The sequence below is a fragment of the Prenolepis imparis genome, unplaced genomic scaffold (assembly GCF_030444845.1).
Source record: "Prenolepis imparis isolate NDT839.2.m4 unplaced genomic scaffold, iyPreImpa1.0 SCAF_24, whole genome shotgun sequence".
In the NCBI taxonomy this organism is placed as follows: Eukaryota; Metazoa; Arthropoda; class Insecta; order Hymenoptera; family Formicidae; genus Prenolepis; species Prenolepis imparis.
In genome coordinates, this window is record NW_028141182.1 from 1 (window position 1) to 20,253 (window position 20,253).

Here is a 20,253-nt window from a genome sequence, read left to right on the forward strand (position 1 = left end):
AAGCAGTGGTATCAACGCAGAGTACTCCTCGACATGCTGACGGTCGTGTTGATGACGGAGGAGGTGGACGGCGGCGCGATGGCGGTCTGAGCGAAGCTCTGCATGTGCGGGTGAAACGGCAGCAGGGGATGGCCGGCCGCGGCGGCGGCGGCGACGGCGGCTGCGGCGGCGCCGCCGCCCTGATTCTGCTCGTTCGGCACCATCTTCAGCAGGCTCGAGTTCGGGTGCTCGTAGCCGCCGGCCACGCTGTTGACCGTCTTGAACAGACCGACGTCCAGTCCAGGCTGCGACGTGGACGAGGACGGGATCACGTGGGCCGTCGCTGGCTGGTGCGTCGTCGCGTTCCGCGAGGTCAGGTCGCCTTGAAAGACCGCTGGTCGGTTGAACTGCGCCGCTGCCATGTCGATATTCTGCTGGGGTATCACCGGTCTAGCCACGGCTAGACCCCCAGGTGGTTTGTTGGGCAACGGATGCTCGCTGTAGCTCGTCGAAGATGAAAACTGCGCGGATTGCATGGGATTGTTCTGCACGGAACACGACACCACGCTACCGATCATGTTGCTGGTCGACGAGTTGTTGATGATCCCAGGCTTGCTGGAAACTGGGGAGCACATGGTTGCTCCACGGTATCCAGGAGCTTTCGATGCGTCCACCTAGCGAATACAATTTTTTAAGTATTTTATTATTTTTGTTTCAGACAGAGATATATATAGATAATCAAACTTTTTTAATAAAACTTCGATTAAAAAAAAAGTGTGTGTGTGTGTGTGTGTGTAGGGTATCTACACAAATTTTTTGTAAATATATTCCCTGATCTTCCAGGTATTTTCGTTCAAAAATTCCAAGTAAAATAAGGAAATGTGTATGGATGTCACTTTTTAAAATAAGTTTCTTTATTGTATACCCTCTAATGTTTTCCATTCATATGATTGCAAAGAAAACGATTCCTAAACTTGACCAATCATATTTAAGATCGTCTGAAGATTCTCCTCAACCAAATGTTCTCACCGACCATATTGGAATCATGATGTTAGAGGCGGGGTAACGACTGCAGAATGTGCGAATTTGATTTGACGCTAGCGTCAGGACCAAAAAATTGGATTTTCTCAACTTTCAACATCAAGCCTATCGACATAATACTGCCGTTATAAATTTGATGCTAAACCCTTTTCAAACGTTTTTCACAATGTAGCGTCAACTTTGATTAGATAATCTACTTTGCGCTAATCTAATCTTCGATCAGATGATCTATATTACGCTAAAAATGAGTGTCGAGCGTCAGCGTGAAAAGGTACATTAAAAATTCTTAGATGACATTTCGAAATAAAAAGAACTTCAGATGGCTTTAGCACACTATTAAAATACCTCGAAAACTATTTTTTTTCCTTGACAATCAATCAACAACCGTAAAATGATTGTAATATCAGACTTTGTCATGCGGAATGACTGCGCATGTGCAAACTTTAGACGGACTGGGCCTCTTTTTACAATTATTTTACAGCTGTTGATAAAGGATAAAGGGATAGTTTCCATTTAAAAATGGCATCTAAGGATTTTTAGCGTGTGCTGTCTCGTTTCTGTCGATACAATCTGGGCGCGGTGAGAACTCGAGAGCTTTAAGACGATCTTAAATATATCGAACTATGAATAATAATCCTTTATTATCAATTTTGAAAAAAAAATCTCTACAATCTCCAGTTTTTTTCCAGAGAGTAGACACTGTGATATATATGTAAGCATGTATGTGTGTATGAGTAAATAATTACAACATAAATATGCAAACATTTAGAAATTTTAAAGGCTTTCGATATCAAATATAAATCTGAAAATAGACAGGCTATAAGAGCCGAATGCGGTTGTCGGTTATAGCAAAAATTAATTTTTCGCTACAACTAAATAATTTGCGCGAGTTTTTGCTTGGTACAAGACTTAGGAATTGATTAAAAATTGTATCTCAATTCGAGATTACTAAATTCCTGTTCCCCTAAAGAGATGTAGGCGAGAAAAATATCGGTTCGAAGTCCCTGAAACGGGAATCTAATCCGTGGCTTTCGCTTGTCGGGCGAATATTTTTCTCTTGCCTATAAATAATAACTACCGTAAATAAACGCCATCTTTCAGCCGGCGTAAATAAACAGTAAGAAATAAATATGCAATGACTTGCATGGGTGCGAAAATTTTATTTGTTTCTGTTAACGAGCAATTTCAAATTTTACAAATTTTCAAATTTCTCATCTTTCTTTTCTTTTTTATTAAGAGAATGAAAGTGCTTGCTAAACAAAGCGTTCGACCAAATTAATTGCCTGCTAGATGAAGACGGCTGACTGTATACTAGAATCTAGTAGCTACATGAATTTTCTGCTAAATGAACTGTCTACTAACAATAAGTATGAAACGACGAATTCTCACACCATACCTGAGGTGGAGAACTGTCAAACTTAGCCGCAGCTGAGCTGGAGCCCGTATTTGACGATACACCACCGCCCGCAACAGTCGCGAAATTCATGCCTTTCTGAGTTTCATTCTCCCTTCCGCCCCACATCGATTGTTGCGTGACTTTGGTAAAAGTATCGTTGAACAGGGAATATTCCAGGGGTGTGCTCGTAGGTAGGTGCTGCTGCTGCTGTTGCTGCTGCTGGTGGTGTTGTTGCTGCTCTTGCTGCATTGCGATAGGCGTTGCGCTACGAACAACAGCTTGTTGCTGCTGCTGTTGTTGCTGCGCCGATGACGGAGGCGGCAGTATCTGCGTCTGCGACGACGCAGGCGGTGAGGACGATGTCATTCGAATGGAATTGGTCGACGTCGACACGATGGAACTCTCTGAGCAGTTTGTTATGGTCATCGTACTCGTGGCCGATGACGGGATCGCGCTCGTTCCAGACGGGTAACTCGATTTCCCGGGATAATGAGATACTATTGCCGGTGAGGCAGACAAGATGGGCAGTGATCGGCAGTGTTTCGGCGATGTACTGATTACGGACTGCTGTTGCTGCTGCTGCTGATTGGTATGAACGGTCGCTGCGGCCGACATAACTGTCACTACCTGCGCACCAGGTTGCTTATTCTGTTGCTTATTCATGGGCGTGACGTGAGTGGACTGCATGACTGTCGTGGAGCTGTGGGTCGAGGCAGTGATTTCGGACAGCTTCGCCGCAAACGTCTGCGTCGTGCTAGTCGCGAGGATCTTCGCCCCCGCTCTACCGGCAGTCATGATTGCACTTGTGTACGACATCGTCGTCTTGGTGTTCGACGAGGCCATTTGCGCGGCTACAGCTTGCGCGCGTTTCTCTGCTGCACGCACATATATTTATAACATTATTATCATATAATAACAATAATATATATAACATAATAATATGTATCCCAAGTAGCAAACTGACGTCATTAAATGTCAAAATGACGTATGCTTGCTACCTGGATAAATATAAATAATATATAAATAATAAATACAAAAAATATATAAATATATAATATAAATATATAATATATATAATAAATAATATAATAATATATATATTATAAGCAAATATAAGAATCATTTTTGTTGCAGTTGATATTAATGTCATATTTTTTGTTCGTGTTTAATTTACCTGCAGCTACAAGTCTAGGCGCTGTCGCACGTGGTAACGAAGTAGGGAAAGCACCAGCAAGTTTAATAGAGGATGACGAGCGAAGAGGAACTAATTGGCTTACAGTAGATACGCCAGAAGGATACCCCGGTTTATTAACTTGATTATTAATTGTACCGGCTGCTAGATTAGACGGTTTATTTACAGATCCAACCTTCGTTTTGCATGCCTAAAAAGAAGACAATCAATGACTTGTTTAATCGTTTGTGATATAAAGCTTATTGGAAAACTTTGTTTTTATTAATTAATTAATTAATTAATTAATTAATTAATTAATTAACGCTTACAGCAATTGTGGAAACAGATTTGTCCCATGAAGAGGTCGTGATTACATTGAGCTTTGATTTTGGAAGCATTTGCAATATATCCACATCAGGATCTTTAATAAGTATCGATATCAACGTGTGAGCCTGTTTCGTCGCTTCAGACGAACCCCTAAAAAAAAAAAATAAATATAGTAATCTAGAGATTGTCTTTTTATTTGCGCGTAAAACATAATTAGGGGGTCTACTCGAATCTTAAAAAATTCCCTGTAGAAAAATTCCCTGAGAATTCCCTAATTTTCCAGATATTTTCGTTTAAAATTCCAAGTAATTCCAAAAAATAAGAAAATTTATAAATGTAGTTTTCTTTTTTAAATAAGTTTCTTTATTATATGCGCTTTTTAATGTTTTCTATTCGTACGATTGCAAAGTAAGTTACTAAGAATACAGTTTTTCTAGCATTTAATATCAATTTAATAATCGAAAAATTTGGACAATAATAAAATGCAATATATCACTAATCTCCAAACACTAAAAAAATATATGAAAAAATATAAATATAAAATAAAAAATACTTTATTATAAACGTCTTAAAGAGCACTAATTTATTTAAGTATTATTAAAAAATTAAACAATTTTCTAGGAAACTTGCATAAGATTGAATACTAAAAGAAGAAATCGTCAATAGACTTATAAGACTTTAATATGAAAACTTAAATTGCAAAGATAGATATGTTTTTTAAGATTTTAATTATCAAAGACAATTTTTTTTAATTCTCCTGAATCTCAAATAAAATACCATAAAAAATTTCCGGATAAAAAAAAAACCAAAAATCCTTAGTTTTCCCAATTTTTTCAGGGAGTAGACACTAAAAGTAAGATATCGAAAAAAAAAATTAAAAAAAAAAAAATGCATTTTATAGGGGATAAACAATACATTCATGATATTTGATCAGACTTTTCAGATAACGTTAACCTTTTGTATAAAAAAATCTCAAATATCGCAAAGAAAGCAATTTTTTACATTTACACATTAAACTTAAACTATTTTGGAAATCTGATGTGCTAGCGAAATTTGGTTTGTGGCATCGCGTTTTCAGCATCCAAAAATCTATAAGAAACATTTTGTCTGGTTTAAAATAATTTTTGGCTGTAAACTAGTGTTATCAAGGTTTCTACTCCCTGGAAAAACTGGAAAAACTAGGAATTTTCGTTTTTTTTTAATCCGGGAATTCTCATATTTTATTTAATTCAGAATTTAAAAAAAAAGTCTGATAATTTTAATCTTCAAATGCTTAAAAAACATGTCTATCTTTGCAATATTGAAGTTTTTATTAAAGTCTTATAATTTTATTGACGATTTCTTCTTTTAGTATATCAATCTTGTGCAAGTTTCACAAAAAATTGCTTAATTTTTAATAATATTTAAATAAATTAGTGCCTCTTAAAAGACAATTATAATAAATTATTTTTTATTTTATATTTTTTCATATTGTATATTTTTTTAATGTTTAGAGATATAGTGATATATATTGCATCTTAAAAATCCAAAAATCTATAAGAAACACCTTGTCTGGTTTAAAATGAAGAAAAAAAAAATGTTAACTAGTGTAATGTTCAATACTCACTTAATCGTGATGATTCTTTCCCCTTGACATTTACTTTGTTTTTCCACTTCAATATGCGCGCCTGTAGCATTACGAATGGCATTTATATTACTGCCACCTCTACCGATCACTCGACTGATAGCGTTCGGCGGAACCATTACTTTCTTGGAACGGAAAGGCGAATTCATAAATCTTCCCGACTCGTCCGATTGTCCCCTATAAAATTTACGATGTACGCATGTCTTTATTTGTAAAAATAAAGATTTTAATTTTTTTAAGGCTCCTGGATTCTCGTCGCGGCCATGTTAGATTGTCAGAGGCGAGAAAGCACACGCTGAAAATTCTTAGATGCTATTTTTAAATGAAAAGATATTTCGATGAAACACTACTTCAGCTTTAGCACACTTTTATTCTTTTCCCTTAACAGCCAATCAACCGTAAAATGATCGTGATATCAGACTTTGCCATGCGGAATGACTGCTCATGTGCGAAGATTAGACGGACTGAGCCTCATATTAGTCATTTTACAGCTGTTGATTGATTATAAAGAGAAAAGGATAGTTTTCGAGGTATTTTAAGAGTGTGCTAAAGCCATCTGAAGTGCTGTTTCATCGAAATACCTTATTATTTCTCAGAGAGCATAACATATATCTTACTTTCGTACAACCTCCTTCCATCCTTCCTCACGTTTTCCGCTCTGCTTGGGACTAGTGTTGTTTATCTTGGTCAATGTGTTTAGGGTATCGCCATCGTACTGATTGTTGTAAGATTTTTTCCCTTTGCCAGGAACGTAAGTTTCATTACCGGTTGCTTCGAAATCCTCCCTGTCAGCAGGATGTCTAGAGGATTCGAAAACTAATTGACCCTTCAGTTTTCGATCAGAGTTGATGGAAGTAATGGATGTCCTGGTTGCGACGGAAGTTGTGGATGCGGATACCGCGCTGGCAATATTTGTCATAATTCGCCTATAAAAATCATTACTCAGAGATTCTTCAATTTAAAAAAAAAAAAAAGAGAGAGAGAGAGAGAGAAAGATCTTATACTTACTTTTCCGAAGTATTACTTTGGGATTTAGTCGACGTCGCTGTATTTTGCGATAAATTGTTATTCTGCGCGAGAAGCGTCTTCGGCGAACGCTGCGGAGACGTATTCTTGTCGTTGTTATTCGGACTATTGTTCTTCTTCTTCTTCTTATCCTTCTTCTTCTCCCTTGCCTTCACATCGTTGCTGCTACAACTGCCCTGACTATTCGCATCTATTCCGCTGTCACCTTCTTCCCTATCAGGATCCTCGGGACTTCTGTTCATAGGCGAGGGCACGCTTTCCATCCTCTCGTCGCCACCTTCGTGTTCGCTATCGTCCGCTCGATCGCATTCCTCGTCGCCCGATTTCTTCCCGTTCTCCTCTTTATCCTCGAAAGCCGTCTCGTTCTTCTTGTACTCCTCATGAAGCTTACGTTTCTCCTCCTTCTTCTCCAGCTTCTTCTTTTTCTTTCTCTCCCGTCTTCGCGCGGCGGCCGCCTTTTTGGACTCCTCTCTCGTCTTCTCCATGTCGAGCTCCTCCAGCAGTATGGTGGCATTCTTGTTCGCTTTGGCGGCCTGCGTCTCCTTAGCCGCTCTTATTACCTTCACGCATTCCTGACATTTCTCCAAGAGCTCCTTATCGCTGACGGTAGCTATGTACCTTGTCATCTCCTGGTCGCTAGGAAACTGCGTCACGTGATTCACCATCCACTTGACCACTTTAATGTGACCTTTCCGAAAAGCGGCCATCAGGCAGGAAACCTAATCGTATCAGATAAGATTATAAAATATTTGTCCGAGATTAGGAAAGAAAAAAAAGAGTACTTAGGAGAGTTACCCAAAGGTTTCTGATCCATTAAATTAACATACCTTGCGGTTATCCTGCGAGTCGATATCTGCACCTGCATGGTACAACAAGTCGACGACACTAAGATGCCCACCGTTCGCAGCCAACCACAATGGACTGTTTCCCTTTTTATTTTTCACCTCCACTTGAGTCCCTCTGGAAAACCAAGTTGACGTTATCAATGACACACCGTCTTCTACTGATTTCTAGTGCATTTTGGAACGCAGTTCCTGCAGAGACTTTGATAACATGGAATAAGTGTATGATGGGAAAGATTACCTCGTTAATAAGAGTTCTACGAAACGGCAGTGACCTTTGTCAGCGGCGATAGTTAGGGCAGTATCGCGAGAAGATGGAACAGGTGTTGCATTAACATCCGCACCTTTGCTAAGTAACACCCGACCGACCTCGACATATCCACCGCTAGCAGCCTCCATTAGGGGTGTTAAACCAGTCTTTGTAAAAAGGAAAAAATGATTATACCTTAAAAATGACATATATATTGTTTCAATGTATTACGTTGGATATGTTACCTTGGCACGATGCTCAACGTTAGCTTTCCGATCAAGAAGAAGACTAACCACTTCGTGTCTGCCTTGAAAGCATGCGAGGGTCAATGCGGTATTACGGTTCGTCTCGATCTGTGCATTGATATCACTGCCCATATCCAAGAGTAGTTTAACCGCCGCTGTAGTAAACAAATTCAATTCAAGATATTACATATAAATTATACAGGGTGTCCCAAAAGTCCCGCAACAGTTAAATATCTCGAAAACAAAGGCTTTTCGAGAAAAATGTTTCAAGTAAAAAAGTAATAATATTAGTGTAATTATAAATAGCATTGTTAAAGCGTAAAATTCACTTTGAAATTTTTAAATAGAAACTCCTATTTTTGATTACATATTCATGTAGCTTATCTCAAAAGCTTTTCAAAACACTATAATAAAGTTTTTTCCGTTAAATATTTTTCGAGTTATGAGGCTTGAAAGAGATATGGTATTTTGATATAAAATATCTTGTAAAACATTCAGTTTTCGATAATCTTACCTTCATACTTTTATGCACAAAATAATGAGACCAATCAATTGGTGTAAAGAAAACGCATAACTGGTTTTAAGAAAAAATGTTGCAAATTGTATATTTTCTTAAAAATAACTATGCGTTTTCTTTACACCAATTGATTTGTTTAATTATTTTATGCATAAAAGTATTAAGATAAGATTATCGAAAACTAAATATTTTACAAGATATTTTGTATTTCATGTTAAAATACTGTAAACTTCAAGCATAATTTATATAATATTATATTATAATTATTATTATATATTATATTATAATTATATAATATTATATTAATATAATATACATTATATCATATTAATATTATATTATAATTTGAAAAGCACTGAATAAACAAATATTTTATTATAGTGTTTTAAAAAGCTCTCGAGATAAGCTGCAAGAATGTGCAATCAAAAATAGGGGTTTCCATTTAAAAAGTTTAAAGTAAATTTTACATAGCCTTAACAATGCTATTTATAGTCATATTAACATTACTATTTAATGCACCACTTATCGGTCTATTCTGTAAAAATTCTTTGTAACACTGTATCTCTATAAGCTATGTAGCACTGTGGAGCAAAAAAGAAAAAGCTAAAGAGCTAGAGAATTACAAAATTTATAGAGTGAAAATTTTCTCACAGAATACGATCGTTAAAGCCCTATAACTTTTATTTGAAACATTTTCTTTTGAAAAAACCTTTGTTTTCGAGATATTTGACTGTTACAGGATTTTGGGGTACCTTGTATATAAATTATAATACGGAATTACTTTTCTTGTATACACAAAAATTGAAATTATCGATTGGACAATTTCTCTATATAGCTTTATCAATTTCTTACCAGTATGCCCATTCATGGCGGCAAGCATAAGCGGAGATATGCCCAATTTCGAGCCGGTGCGAGAGTTAATTTCGGCACCGTGGCTGAGTAGAAGCTTTATTATGTTCACATAACCGCCGGATGCCGCGAGACTCAAGGGCGTGTAATCGGAAACGTTGCGATGCTCCTTATTCGCGCCGCGATTAAGCAGAAGCTCGACCACTTCGTATCTGCCTCCGCTACACGCGAGAGACAACGGTGTGTCCTTGGTACGTTCAGATTGCGCTTCGATGTCGGCACCATGATTGAGCAGAATGTCGACCACTTTCTGATGACCGGCTGTCGCAGCCAAGATCAGTGGAGTAAATCCCTTCTTATCTCTATGTTCTGCAATAAAACTCCATGTCAGCTTCTTTGTCTTAGTTATTTTAGATATTTTTTATATATTAAAAATCGTTTAGGGAAAGGAAATAATGATAGATTCGTTTTAAAATGTTATTGTAAGCTTCAAAGTGAATCATATCCCTACAATGACTTATCATAAATTTGCCTGTATCAATTCTTCAAGTATTTATGATAATTATTGAATCGATATATATTGTGATATTTTGCCTACCTATATCTGCACCGCGACTCAGAAGAAGTTCGACGAGATCTTCGTGTCCTCCTGCACAAGCTAAAGTCAACGCTGTGTCGTGATTGCTGTCAGTTTCCGAATCAACATCCATACATGAGAATGGAGTAGGTGGAACTTGGTTGGTCGTGTATCCTCCAACTGCTGGAACAGTATTATATTGTATATTGAACAATTATTTGCGCCATTGGTTGGTTATAGCAATAAATTACACACGTTACAGGATGTCTACTCAAATTTTGTAAAGCAAATTCCTCGATCTTCCAGATTTAAAATTCCAGATAAAATAAGAAAATTTAATAGGTACATATTTTTAAAATAAGTTTCTTTGTTATATGTGTTTTCTAATGTTTTCTATTTATACAATTGCAAAAAAAGTTTGAAATCAGGAATGCAGTTTTTCTGCATTTAATATCGATTTATTAATTGTAAAATTAATTTGGACAATAATAAAGTGCAATATATCATTATAGTAAATATCTGAAAAATTATGGAATGTATTTTATGTCAAAATACTGTATCTTTCAAACCTTATAACTCGAAAAATACTTTACGCAAAAAAACTTTATTATAGTATTTTGAAAAGCTCTTAAGATAAACTACAAGAATATGCATTGAAAAATAGAGGTTTCCATTTAAGAAATTGAAAGTGACCTTCATGTGACCTTCAAATAATTATCCAAAAATCAATAGCACCATCTTCTGTCCCCCTTCGAACTAAATAACTTTCATATTTTTTGAGCTATACGCCTAGCTCATTTACAATGGGACACCCTGCATATTTAAACTCTAAAAAGATATGCAAAAATATAAAACAAAAATAATTTATTATATACGTCTTAAGAAGTACTAATTTATTTAAATGTTATTAACAAATTGAACAATTTTCTACGAAACTTACATAAGACCTTGATACTAAAATAAATTGTCAATAAAAAAATCACGAGATTTTAATAAAAATTTAAATATTGTAAAGATATGTTAAATATGTTTCTTAAGTGCTAAATAAGAGTAAAATTATCAGACATAATTTTTGAAAAAATTCCCTGAGTCTCAATAAAATTCCATGAGAATTCCCAGATTTTTCAAGGTAAAAAAAAATCCCTGATTTTCACGGTTTTCCAAAGCGTAGACACCCTGTTACAATAGTATTCATGTAGTTTCTCACCTGCCACTGGATCCAGTTGATAGTTTTGCGCCGGAAAATTCGAAGTTTGTTGAGCACTGGCAGTGCTTTGTTGTTGCTGGCACGATTGCTGCTGAGAGAGGAGGGGATATCTGGTCTTCTTACTCTTTCCCGTTATCGGCGCGGTGTACACTTGTTTCTTATCGACCGCAGTTCCGATGTTCGAGGAGGTCGTGGTAGCAGGTGCCTGGGTCTGCGTAGCGACTTGAACTTGATTAGCGCTACAAGTCGTAGATTGTGTATAACTGCTCGACTGATGAGGCGGTATACTGTCTATTATTCCCGTTGCTCCGCTCACGACTGGTAATGTTTGCGTAGGAAACGCTGAAAAAGTAACGAGAAAATTGAGAAATTATTAAAAAATCACTATAACAAAAAGGACCCCGCACCAAATACATAGGATTTTTGCTTTCGATGGAATTGGCAGGTTTTTTTTTTCATATATTGTAGCTTATATTCTGCTGAACAAAAGATGTAGTAGCCTCAAAGCTAAATATTGGATAGTTACCGAGTTACAGTCAGTTAAAATAACTCACAGAGCTCAAGTTTTTCATATTCGATTGGCTATAACTCAATAATTGTCCATTATTTAGCTTTGAGCCTATTACATTTTTTGTTCAGCAGATCATAAGCTACAACATATGAGAAAACCAGCTGGTCTTATTAAAATTCAATTTTGTATGATTAGTACAAGATTTTTGAATCCCGGTAAAATTAGCTGATTTTCTCTTCTGTTGTAGATTATGACTAAATAATAGATAGTTACTGATTTACAGTCAGTCAAACACGAAAAATTAAGGTTTTGCGAGTTGTTTGACTGGCTATAACTCATTAACTATCGAATATTTAGCTTTGAGGCTATTACATTTTTTGTTCAGCAAGTCATAAGTTACAACATATGAAAAGAAGAGCCAATTCCACCGAAAGCCAAAATCCTATATGTTTGATGCGGGGTCCTTTAAGAGACATTTTTTATCTTTGACGAACTTACTTATCTGAGAGGATTGAAGTAACAGTTGAGGCTGAAAGGTATCGCTGCTAATATGCTGCATACACTCGCGAAAGTGTATGCTACCTTGGCGAAAGCCTTCCTCGAAAGCCCTCAGACGTGTCTTCAGCGCCGGACTTTGCAAGGATTGCGTGCTCGTCAGCTGTAAACCCGCTGATATATCTGCATCTATCTGGACACCAGCATTAGCAGCAACTTGCAACGATGGTAAGGTAGGTAGAGAGACCGACGGTACTGATAGCACAGGACCGGTGAAATATTCCTGAGACGTGTGAGGACTTCCACTTTGCTGAACTATTTGAGTTTGCAAATGTTGCTGCTGCTGCTGTTGTTGCTGCTGCTGTTGTTCTTTGTTGCTCGACATATCCAATCTTTTCATCAAGTCAAGCTTTTCTTGATTTTCCTCTAGTGCTATAGAGAGAATAAAGAAAAAATTAAACACAGAATTATTTTTATATATTTTTCAAGTTGAAAAAAAATATATATTTACTGTCAACTGCATCGTCGAAATTGATGGAGCGAAAAATTTCGAACGCATCGTCAATAGGAATATCTGTGCCATCCTCTAATTTGAACACCCTTTCATTAGCGGAGAAAGTTTTCGACTTTTGAGCCCCAGCAGCAAAAAATGCGCAAGTATCTCTGTACTTTCGTAACATTTCAGGATCCGCTGGCTCGGGAAGAATTTCTTGAGCTGATTGCTATGTAAAAAATGTATATATTATTATTAGGTCTTTTTTTTAACGTAAATAAAAATTACAATAATTTAATATATATATAGCACATACCTGGCTATGCAAATGGTGATGCGTAGGATGCAAGTGCGACATTAGTTGAGTGGGCATCGTTATGTTATTAGTACTATTACCAATTACATTCGTTTGCTGTTGTGAATGAGATTGTTGGTGAGATTGTTGTGCTTGCGATTGTGGCTGGGATTGTTGTTGTATCTTATATAAAGAAAAAAAAAAAATACATATATATCCATTTAAAAAGAAATATGCGTTAAGGCTCCTGGTACCTTGACGTCAGAGGCGAGAAAGCACACGCTAAAAATTTTTAGATGTCATTTCTAAATAAAAACATATTTGCATAAAATAACACTTTCTCTTTAATACACTTCTAAAAAACACCGAAAACTATCCTTTTCCCTTTATAATCAATCAACAGCTGTAAAATGTAATATTATGAGGCCCAGTCCGTCTGGTCTTTGCACATGCGCAGTCATTCCGCATGTCAAAGTCTGATATCTCGATCATTTTACGGTTGTTGATTGACTGTCAAGGGAAAAGAATAGTTTTCGGCGTTTTTTAGAAGTGTATTAAAGAGATCTTAAGTGTTATTTTATGCAAATATATTTTTATTTAGAAATGGCATCTAAGAAATCTCAACGTGTTATTTCTCGCCTTTGACGTCACGATTCCAATATGGCCGCGGTGAGCACCCAGGAGCCTTAAAAATCTCTCATTGACACCATATTGAATGACTTCAGAAGTGAGAAATTATATATATTACTTATTTTAAAAAATTAATAAATTATTAAAATTGCTTTCTTTTGTATATGATCTCATTTACATTTAAATTTACTAATTTAATAGTATAAATTGATAAAATATAAGATTTGCTTTTCGAAATTCGTGGAATAATAAAATTAATATAAATAACTGAAATTAAATATTTAATTAATTATTACAAAACTTTACTTTTGCCAGAAACGTAAGATACATGCAAAAAAAAAAAAAAAATCATACATGTACATTTATTAATGCAAAATAATATTTAAAAAAAGTTTTTGGCATATTTTGATATTCATATTATCATACAAAAAAACTAATTTATTTCGACGCGAGAAAAAAATTTATACGATTTCTCGCGTCTAACATCAGTAATTCAATTATACTGAGGAAATATAAGTTTTAAATCAAGTTATAATCTTGCACCGCTTAAAAAGTACCTCGCACTAATCTTATGTGAAATGGATATCGATTAAATCAGCTGGTTTTTTCATATGTTGTAGCTTATGACCTGCTGAATAAAAGATTCAATAGCTTCAAAGCTAAATAATGGACAATTATTGAGTTACAGTCAGTCAAACAGTTCGCAAAGTCCGAGTTTTTCATGTTTGACTGATTGTAAATCAGTAAATCCCCAGCTGATTTTATCGGGATTCAATTTCATCTAGGATTTCATATAAATTCAAAAATTCCGCACTAAGTCTATATAAAATTGAATCTTGATAAAATCAGCTGATTTTCTCACATGTTGTAGCTTGTAACCTGCTGAAATGTAATAGATTTAAAGCTAAATAATAGATAGTTACTGATTTACAGCCAGTCAAACACGAAAAATTCAGATTCTGGAAGTTGTTTGACTAGCTCAATAACTGTCTATTATTTAGCTTTAAATCTTAATTAAGGCTATTACATCTTTTGTTCGGCAGATCATAAGCTACAACATATAAAAAAAAACCAGCTAATTTAAGGCTCCTGGGTCCTCGCCGCGGTCATGTTAGATTGTGACGTCAGAGGCGGGAAAGCACACGCTGAAAATTCTTAAACACCATTTTTAAATGAAAAGATATTTCTATAAAATATTAGTTCAGATGGCTTTAGCACTCTAAGAATTCATCTAAGAATTTTTAGCGTATGATTTCTCGCCTTTGACGTCACAATTCCAACATGGTCGATGAGGAGGATAAATAAGCTGGTTTTTTTTATATGTTGTAGCTTATAATCTGACCTAAATCCTAAATCCTAAGGTAACCGAAATCCATTTTACATAAGATTAATGCAGGGTACTTTACTGAACTGAAAAACAAACTATATATAAAGATGAGAATATATATAAAAGGTCCACCTGCACTTGATCCAGCTGGAGCTGCAATTGCTGATTGAGTTGCTGCAATTGTTGGACTTGTTGCACCTGGTAAGAGGGATGCTGTCGTTGCTTCTGCTGATACTGCTGCTGAAGCCCGGCCATGATGGTAGCCTGTGTCTGTTGCAGCTTCGCCATTCCCATGCCGGATGTGGCCTTTCGTATGTTCTTCCCTTCCTTCTTGGACACGGGCTTGGCTTTCGGACGATCGCTTATAGCGGTGTTTTGACTGACGTCGCTGCTCGCGGTGATGGGCGATTGAGAGACGGCTATGATAGTCGGGGAAGTAGAAGAGATACTCGGCGGACTCGGCGTGGCAGCCGTCGAGGAAGTGGTGATCAGCGGCATAGCGGTTGTCGCGGTCGTGGCTGGCAACGACGCGAGTGACAAGGGAGGAGGCGAGGAAGGAAAGGTATCCGTGGGGAAGGTTTCCATCGTGGTAGGGACAGGCATCATCTTCGGATAGTGCGCATTTTGCATTCCCATCAGCTTGCTGTCGATGTAAGCGCTGCACACCAATGCCGCATCGCTGGTTCCTTGGTACGCCAACGAATTGCCTGTCATCCCGGTCGTACTGCAAACTAAACCTTTTGGGAGAAAAAAAATAATTACATTGAAAGTACAGTCTGCGTAAACATCTGCATAAAAAAATTATAATAAATAAAAAAAAGTACCATGAGACGTCGATTGACCTGGCAAGTCGATATTCAGCACGCCTGGTAACAACGTCTCGGTCTCGCTAGGATCTTGCTGTTGCTGGGACTGATTTACGATGGAATTTCGCGGACCCGAAAGTATATGTCCCGTACTTTTAAGATTTAATTCTCGCTCTACCCTCTGTAGGATATAATTATGACACATATTACAAAAAAACAATGATAAGACAAAATATAATAAAATTGTAATGTACACACGCATGTAAAACGTACTTGTAATTCTTCAAGTATTTGTTGTTTATGAATTATTTGTTCTTGTCTAATATTCTTTCGACTCTCGGTAACATTTACTCCTTGCGTCGACGCTGTCGCTGTCGGACTAAGACTAATATTAGGTTCCGACAAACTCGTGAACCCTCCACTGCCTTTATCGAGAATATTGGTATCGTCCTTGGTGATAGCAACCGGTTCCCCTGCAGGCTGTGAACGAACTTGCTGAGCTTCGGCAGAAGTAAGGCTCATGTCGGGCATTATAGTCACTGATCGATTCTTTCTCAATAATGACTTTTGTGTATTATGTTTGAGTTGAAGATTTTGCGTCTGTTGTTCAGTCGTCTGTTGCTGTTGTTGCTGATGCTGCGGTTGTGTAGATGCTTGCTGAGGGTGAGGTGGTACATGTTGCTGATGACTTATATGCTGCTGCTGCTGTTGTTGTTGTTGTTGCTGCTGCTGTTGTTGTTGTTGTTGTGGTAATAACATGGATGCAGAGGCAGCACTATGGGGGGCACTCATCATAATGCTATGAGGATAGTCTAATAAAAGTTGAACAACAGCAGTATGACCACCTTTCGCCGCTTCTATTAGCATGGTGGAGTTATCCTACAATACATTAGATTATTATATTACATACTGATAAAATTGTTAATGTTATACAAAATAGATTGAATGATTAATATATTATTAGTAATCTTATTACATAATTATATATATGTATATAAATAGGTTAAAAATATTATTCTTTTTAATTTAAATGTTTCAAATACAACATACCTTCAATTTATGAAATGGATTTGCAGATTGTGCTAGAAGCAGTTCAACTACTGCGAGGTGACCACCAGCGCATGCCAATGAAAGAGGAGTGTGATCATTATTTGTAGTTTGTCGATTGACATCAGCGCGCTTCGAAATAAGGAATTGAACTGTGCACAGATGACCCGCCCTACAAGCCTTCATCAGTGGCGTTCTACCGCCTTCTGACTCATGCTCCTATAATACAAAATAAATTACTATAAATAATTCGTACTTCGAGACAAAGAAACTACAAAATAACTTAAAAATACATAAAAATAGGAAAAAATTGCAATTCCATAATTATATTATTTAAAAAATGCATACTAAGTCGGCGGCAAATTGCAGTAAAAGATCAGCGACGTCTGTATGACCGTTCTCGCAGGCATATGTCAAAGCTGTATCCCCAGTTTGCGTCTGAGCGTGAACATCGGCTGTAGATTCCAATAAATATCGCACAAGATCCAAGTGTCCTTCCTGAGCGGCCTCCATCAAAGGAGTAGACGCACCTAATTCTATATCCGCCCCCGCCTTAATTAAAAAATCGACAACTTCCAGGAAACCGCCACAACAAGCCAGAGTAAGTGCCGTTTCTTGAGTCTCCTCGGTTTGGGCATTGATGTTCGCACCTTTATTACATATACCTTTATAATTATATATTACAACTATTATAATTACATGTTATATATTATATTATAATACCTAATTATATATATTACAATTTTATATTCATTTATATTTTTTATTTATATCTTCTTGCATATTCGATTATTTAACAATTACACTAGTTTACAGTCAAAAATTATTTTAAACCAAACAAAGTGTTTCTTATAGATTTTTGGGTGCTGAAAACCAAATTTCACTAGCACGTCAGATTTCTAAAATAATGGAGGTTTAATGTGTAAAAAATGACTTTTTTGTGATATTTGAAATTTTTTTGTAAAAAAGGTTAACGTTATCTGAAAAGTTTGATCAAATATCATGAATGTATCGTTCATCCCCTATAAAATGCATTTTTTTTATTTCGATATCTTACTTTTTAGTCATGTTAGGAAGGATTTAAATACAGAGTTTTGCTGAGATAGCAAATATTCCACCTATGATGATTTTTTGCATATTAAACTTCAATTATTTCGAAAACCTGACGTGCTAATAAAAATTGGCTTACGTCATCGTTTTCAGCATCCAAAAATCTATAAGAAACACCTTGTCTGGTTTAAAATGGGGGGAAAAAAAAAAAATATATTTTTTTTTGTAAACTAGTTACCCTTAATTCGTACCTTGACTCAAAAGTAAAGCGACCATCTCTTCGTGACCTTCACGCGCAGCCTCCATCAACGGTGTGTAACCTTCGTCATTAACTTCTTCGATGTTTGCTCCACGCTCGATCAAAAGCATCGCCAATTCTACGTGACCACCGCAAGCTGCTAATGTTAATGGTGACTCGAAACTGTCGGTCGGCATATTTACTTGAGCGCCTGAATCTAAAAGTAAACGGGCAACTTCCACGTGACCGTCCATCGAGGCTTCCATAAGTGCCGTATGCATTTCGTCAGTCTTATGTTCCTGTAAAAATTTTCAAAATTTAATTTAAATTAATCATAAATGAATTTTTATCATTACTTTACCATATAGTTCTTACTAAGTAATTTTTTTTATAGAAGATATACATCTGTATGTACATCTGGTGTCTGGTAAAGATTGTGCCAATGCAAAAGTCCTGTATTTTGCTAAATTCGCAATAATTATTGCGCTATTAATTAAAATAATTATCTGGCAATAAGTGCGAATGAATGGAAAGCGGCAGGCCGAAATTGGTAGGCATCATAGACATATAGAATAGACCTTTTGATCGCCTAGAATAGATAGGGAAAGAAAGGAAGAGAGAAGTTCGCTCGGAACGCTATTATTTCACATGTTTTTGTTTCGTTATTTCTTACAGCTATCTACCCTAAAATCTATGATGCCTGTCGATTCCGGCCTATCGCTTTCCACGTGCTTATTAGTTCAGATATTCTGCGAATTTAGCAAAATGATACAGGACCTTTCTGTTCAGTTTATTGCTGAACTCTATACTATACTGGAATGCTCACTGAAATGGGGAGAAACGGGAAAAGATAGAAATTGCCATCAACCCGTCCTTTTCTAACATAGTACTACTCGAGCTAAAGCACCGATCAGAAAATGTTTTAGACAAGAATAAATATGTTCGCACCTATAGGTGCCTTTTCACGCTGACGCTCTTTTTAGCGTTAAAGTAGATCACCTGATCAAAGTTGACGTTACATTATGAAAAACACTTGAAAAGGGTTTAGCATCAAATTTATTATTTATTTAGCGGCAGTATTATGTCGATATATTTAATGCTAAAAGCTGAAAAAATCCAGCTCTTTTTTCCTGACACTAGTGTTAAGTCAAAATCACGTGACCACGTGTAACGTTAGGTCGTTCGTGAAACGAGCGTCCCATGAATTCGCCTAAAGGCCTGTGTCCACGATACTAAAAATCGGTCCGAGTTCTCGATTCAAGTTCTCGAATAGAAGTAGTTGTACTTTGACGACTCTAGATGGCTTATAGTCAAATACGTAAAAAAATAAAGAAAAAATTATTAAAAGTTATGAAAATTACATTTCTATTATCCAATGTCACGTTCACCAACATTTATTAGCTATTTATAAAGTAATAATGTTGACAACAAGAAATTAAATTGATATAAACCTAGCAACTAGTATGGAAAAATGGGACGTGACGCATTTTTTCATCCGAGCTTTCTATTCGAGTTTTGCATCCAAGTTCGGTGTGTCCACCATCCGAGTTTTAGTAACTTTTTCTCGGTCCGACAACTCTGACCGAATTCTCGGATCGTGGACACAGGCCTTTATAGAAAACATATAAAAAATAACTAAAAACGGAAGTAACTAGGCTTCAATTAATGCAAGAGGAACTATTATACTAGTAGTGTTGCTAGCTATCAACCAATCGCGCCTCATTATCGAAACATTAACAACAACAGAACCAATTAAAAAGTTAATCCAAAGTACATTTTAATTGATACAACAAATGTCATTTGAAACGTGATTTGATCAGAATACTCACAAAATCCAAATGCTTTTCACTTTCCATAAACTAGTGAGTCTATGCTTTAAGTCTTGTGTCCACGATGCTAGGACTCGGTCCGAGTTCTCGGTTCGAAAGAAGTGTAGCCAATAAAATTGCTTTTTCGTAAAAAACTGCAAATTAATTGTCTCGGTCCGAGAAGTCGGATCGAGTCCTAGCATCGTAGACACAAGGCTTTACAAAGTAAGTGTTTCGGGAATCATTCGGGAATCAACCAATTGAAAAAAAATATTTTTCTATCTCTATTGGTCAAAAATATTTGTAACGCCAAGTGAAATTGCACTAAAAAATGTCCAAAAAAATCAGACAAACATTAACACATCTAGAAAGAATGTAATGTTCTTTATTTTTTATTTCTCTCTATGCATCAATGGAAGTTTGTCTGGATAGATCGATTAAGATATAGTAATATATTTTAAAACCCATTCTATTTTTTACAATTTTTTTTACAAACAATTTT

General features: G+C 36.3%; 1 protein-coding gene across 1 annotated transcript in view; it reads right to left on the reverse strand.

The window, feature by feature from the left end:
• Positions 1 to 11: 11 nt before the first annotated feature.
• Positions 12 to 20,253, reverse strand: part of LOC145946847 (ankyrin repeat and KH domain-containing protein 1-like) — a 32,259-nt gene continuing 12,017 nt past the window's right edge. Inside the window, exons 5-26 of the mRNA XM_083056597.1 lie at positions 17,957 to 18,242; positions 17,004 to 17,305; positions 16,659 to 16,874; positions 15,882 to 16,487; positions 15,627 to 15,789; positions 14,935 to 15,539; positions 12,867 to 13,028; positions 12,569 to 12,779; positions 12,061 to 12,489; positions 11,052 to 11,393; positions 9,866 to 10,027; positions 9,271 to 9,636; positions 7,902 to 8,056; positions 7,648 to 7,823; positions 7,392 to 7,524; positions 6,547 to 7,283; positions 6,156 to 6,464; positions 5,521 to 5,715; positions 3,917 to 4,064; positions 3,591 to 3,798; positions 2,417 to 3,291; positions 12 to 653 (exon numbers count right to left, since the gene is read on the reverse strand). Of these exons, the coding sequence (XP_082912723.1) occupies positions 12 to 653; positions 2,417 to 3,291; positions 3,591 to 3,798; positions 3,917 to 4,064; positions 5,521 to 5,715; positions 6,156 to 6,464; positions 6,547 to 7,283; positions 7,392 to 7,524; positions 7,648 to 7,823; positions 7,902 to 8,056; positions 9,271 to 9,636; positions 9,866 to 10,027; positions 11,052 to 11,393; positions 12,061 to 12,489; positions 12,569 to 12,779; positions 12,867 to 13,028; positions 14,935 to 15,539; positions 15,627 to 15,789; positions 15,882 to 16,487; positions 16,659 to 16,874; positions 17,004 to 17,305; positions 17,957 to 18,242 (7,428 nt within the window). The remainder of the gene's footprint in view (positions 654 to 2,416; positions 3,292 to 3,590; positions 3,799 to 3,916; positions 4,065 to 5,520; positions 5,716 to 6,155; positions 6,465 to 6,546; positions 7,284 to 7,391; positions 7,525 to 7,647; positions 7,824 to 7,901; positions 8,057 to 9,270; positions 9,637 to 9,865; positions 10,028 to 11,051; positions 11,394 to 12,060; positions 12,490 to 12,568; positions 12,780 to 12,866; positions 13,029 to 14,934; positions 15,540 to 15,626; positions 15,790 to 15,881; positions 16,488 to 16,658; positions 16,875 to 17,003; positions 17,306 to 17,956; positions 18,243 to 20,253) is intronic.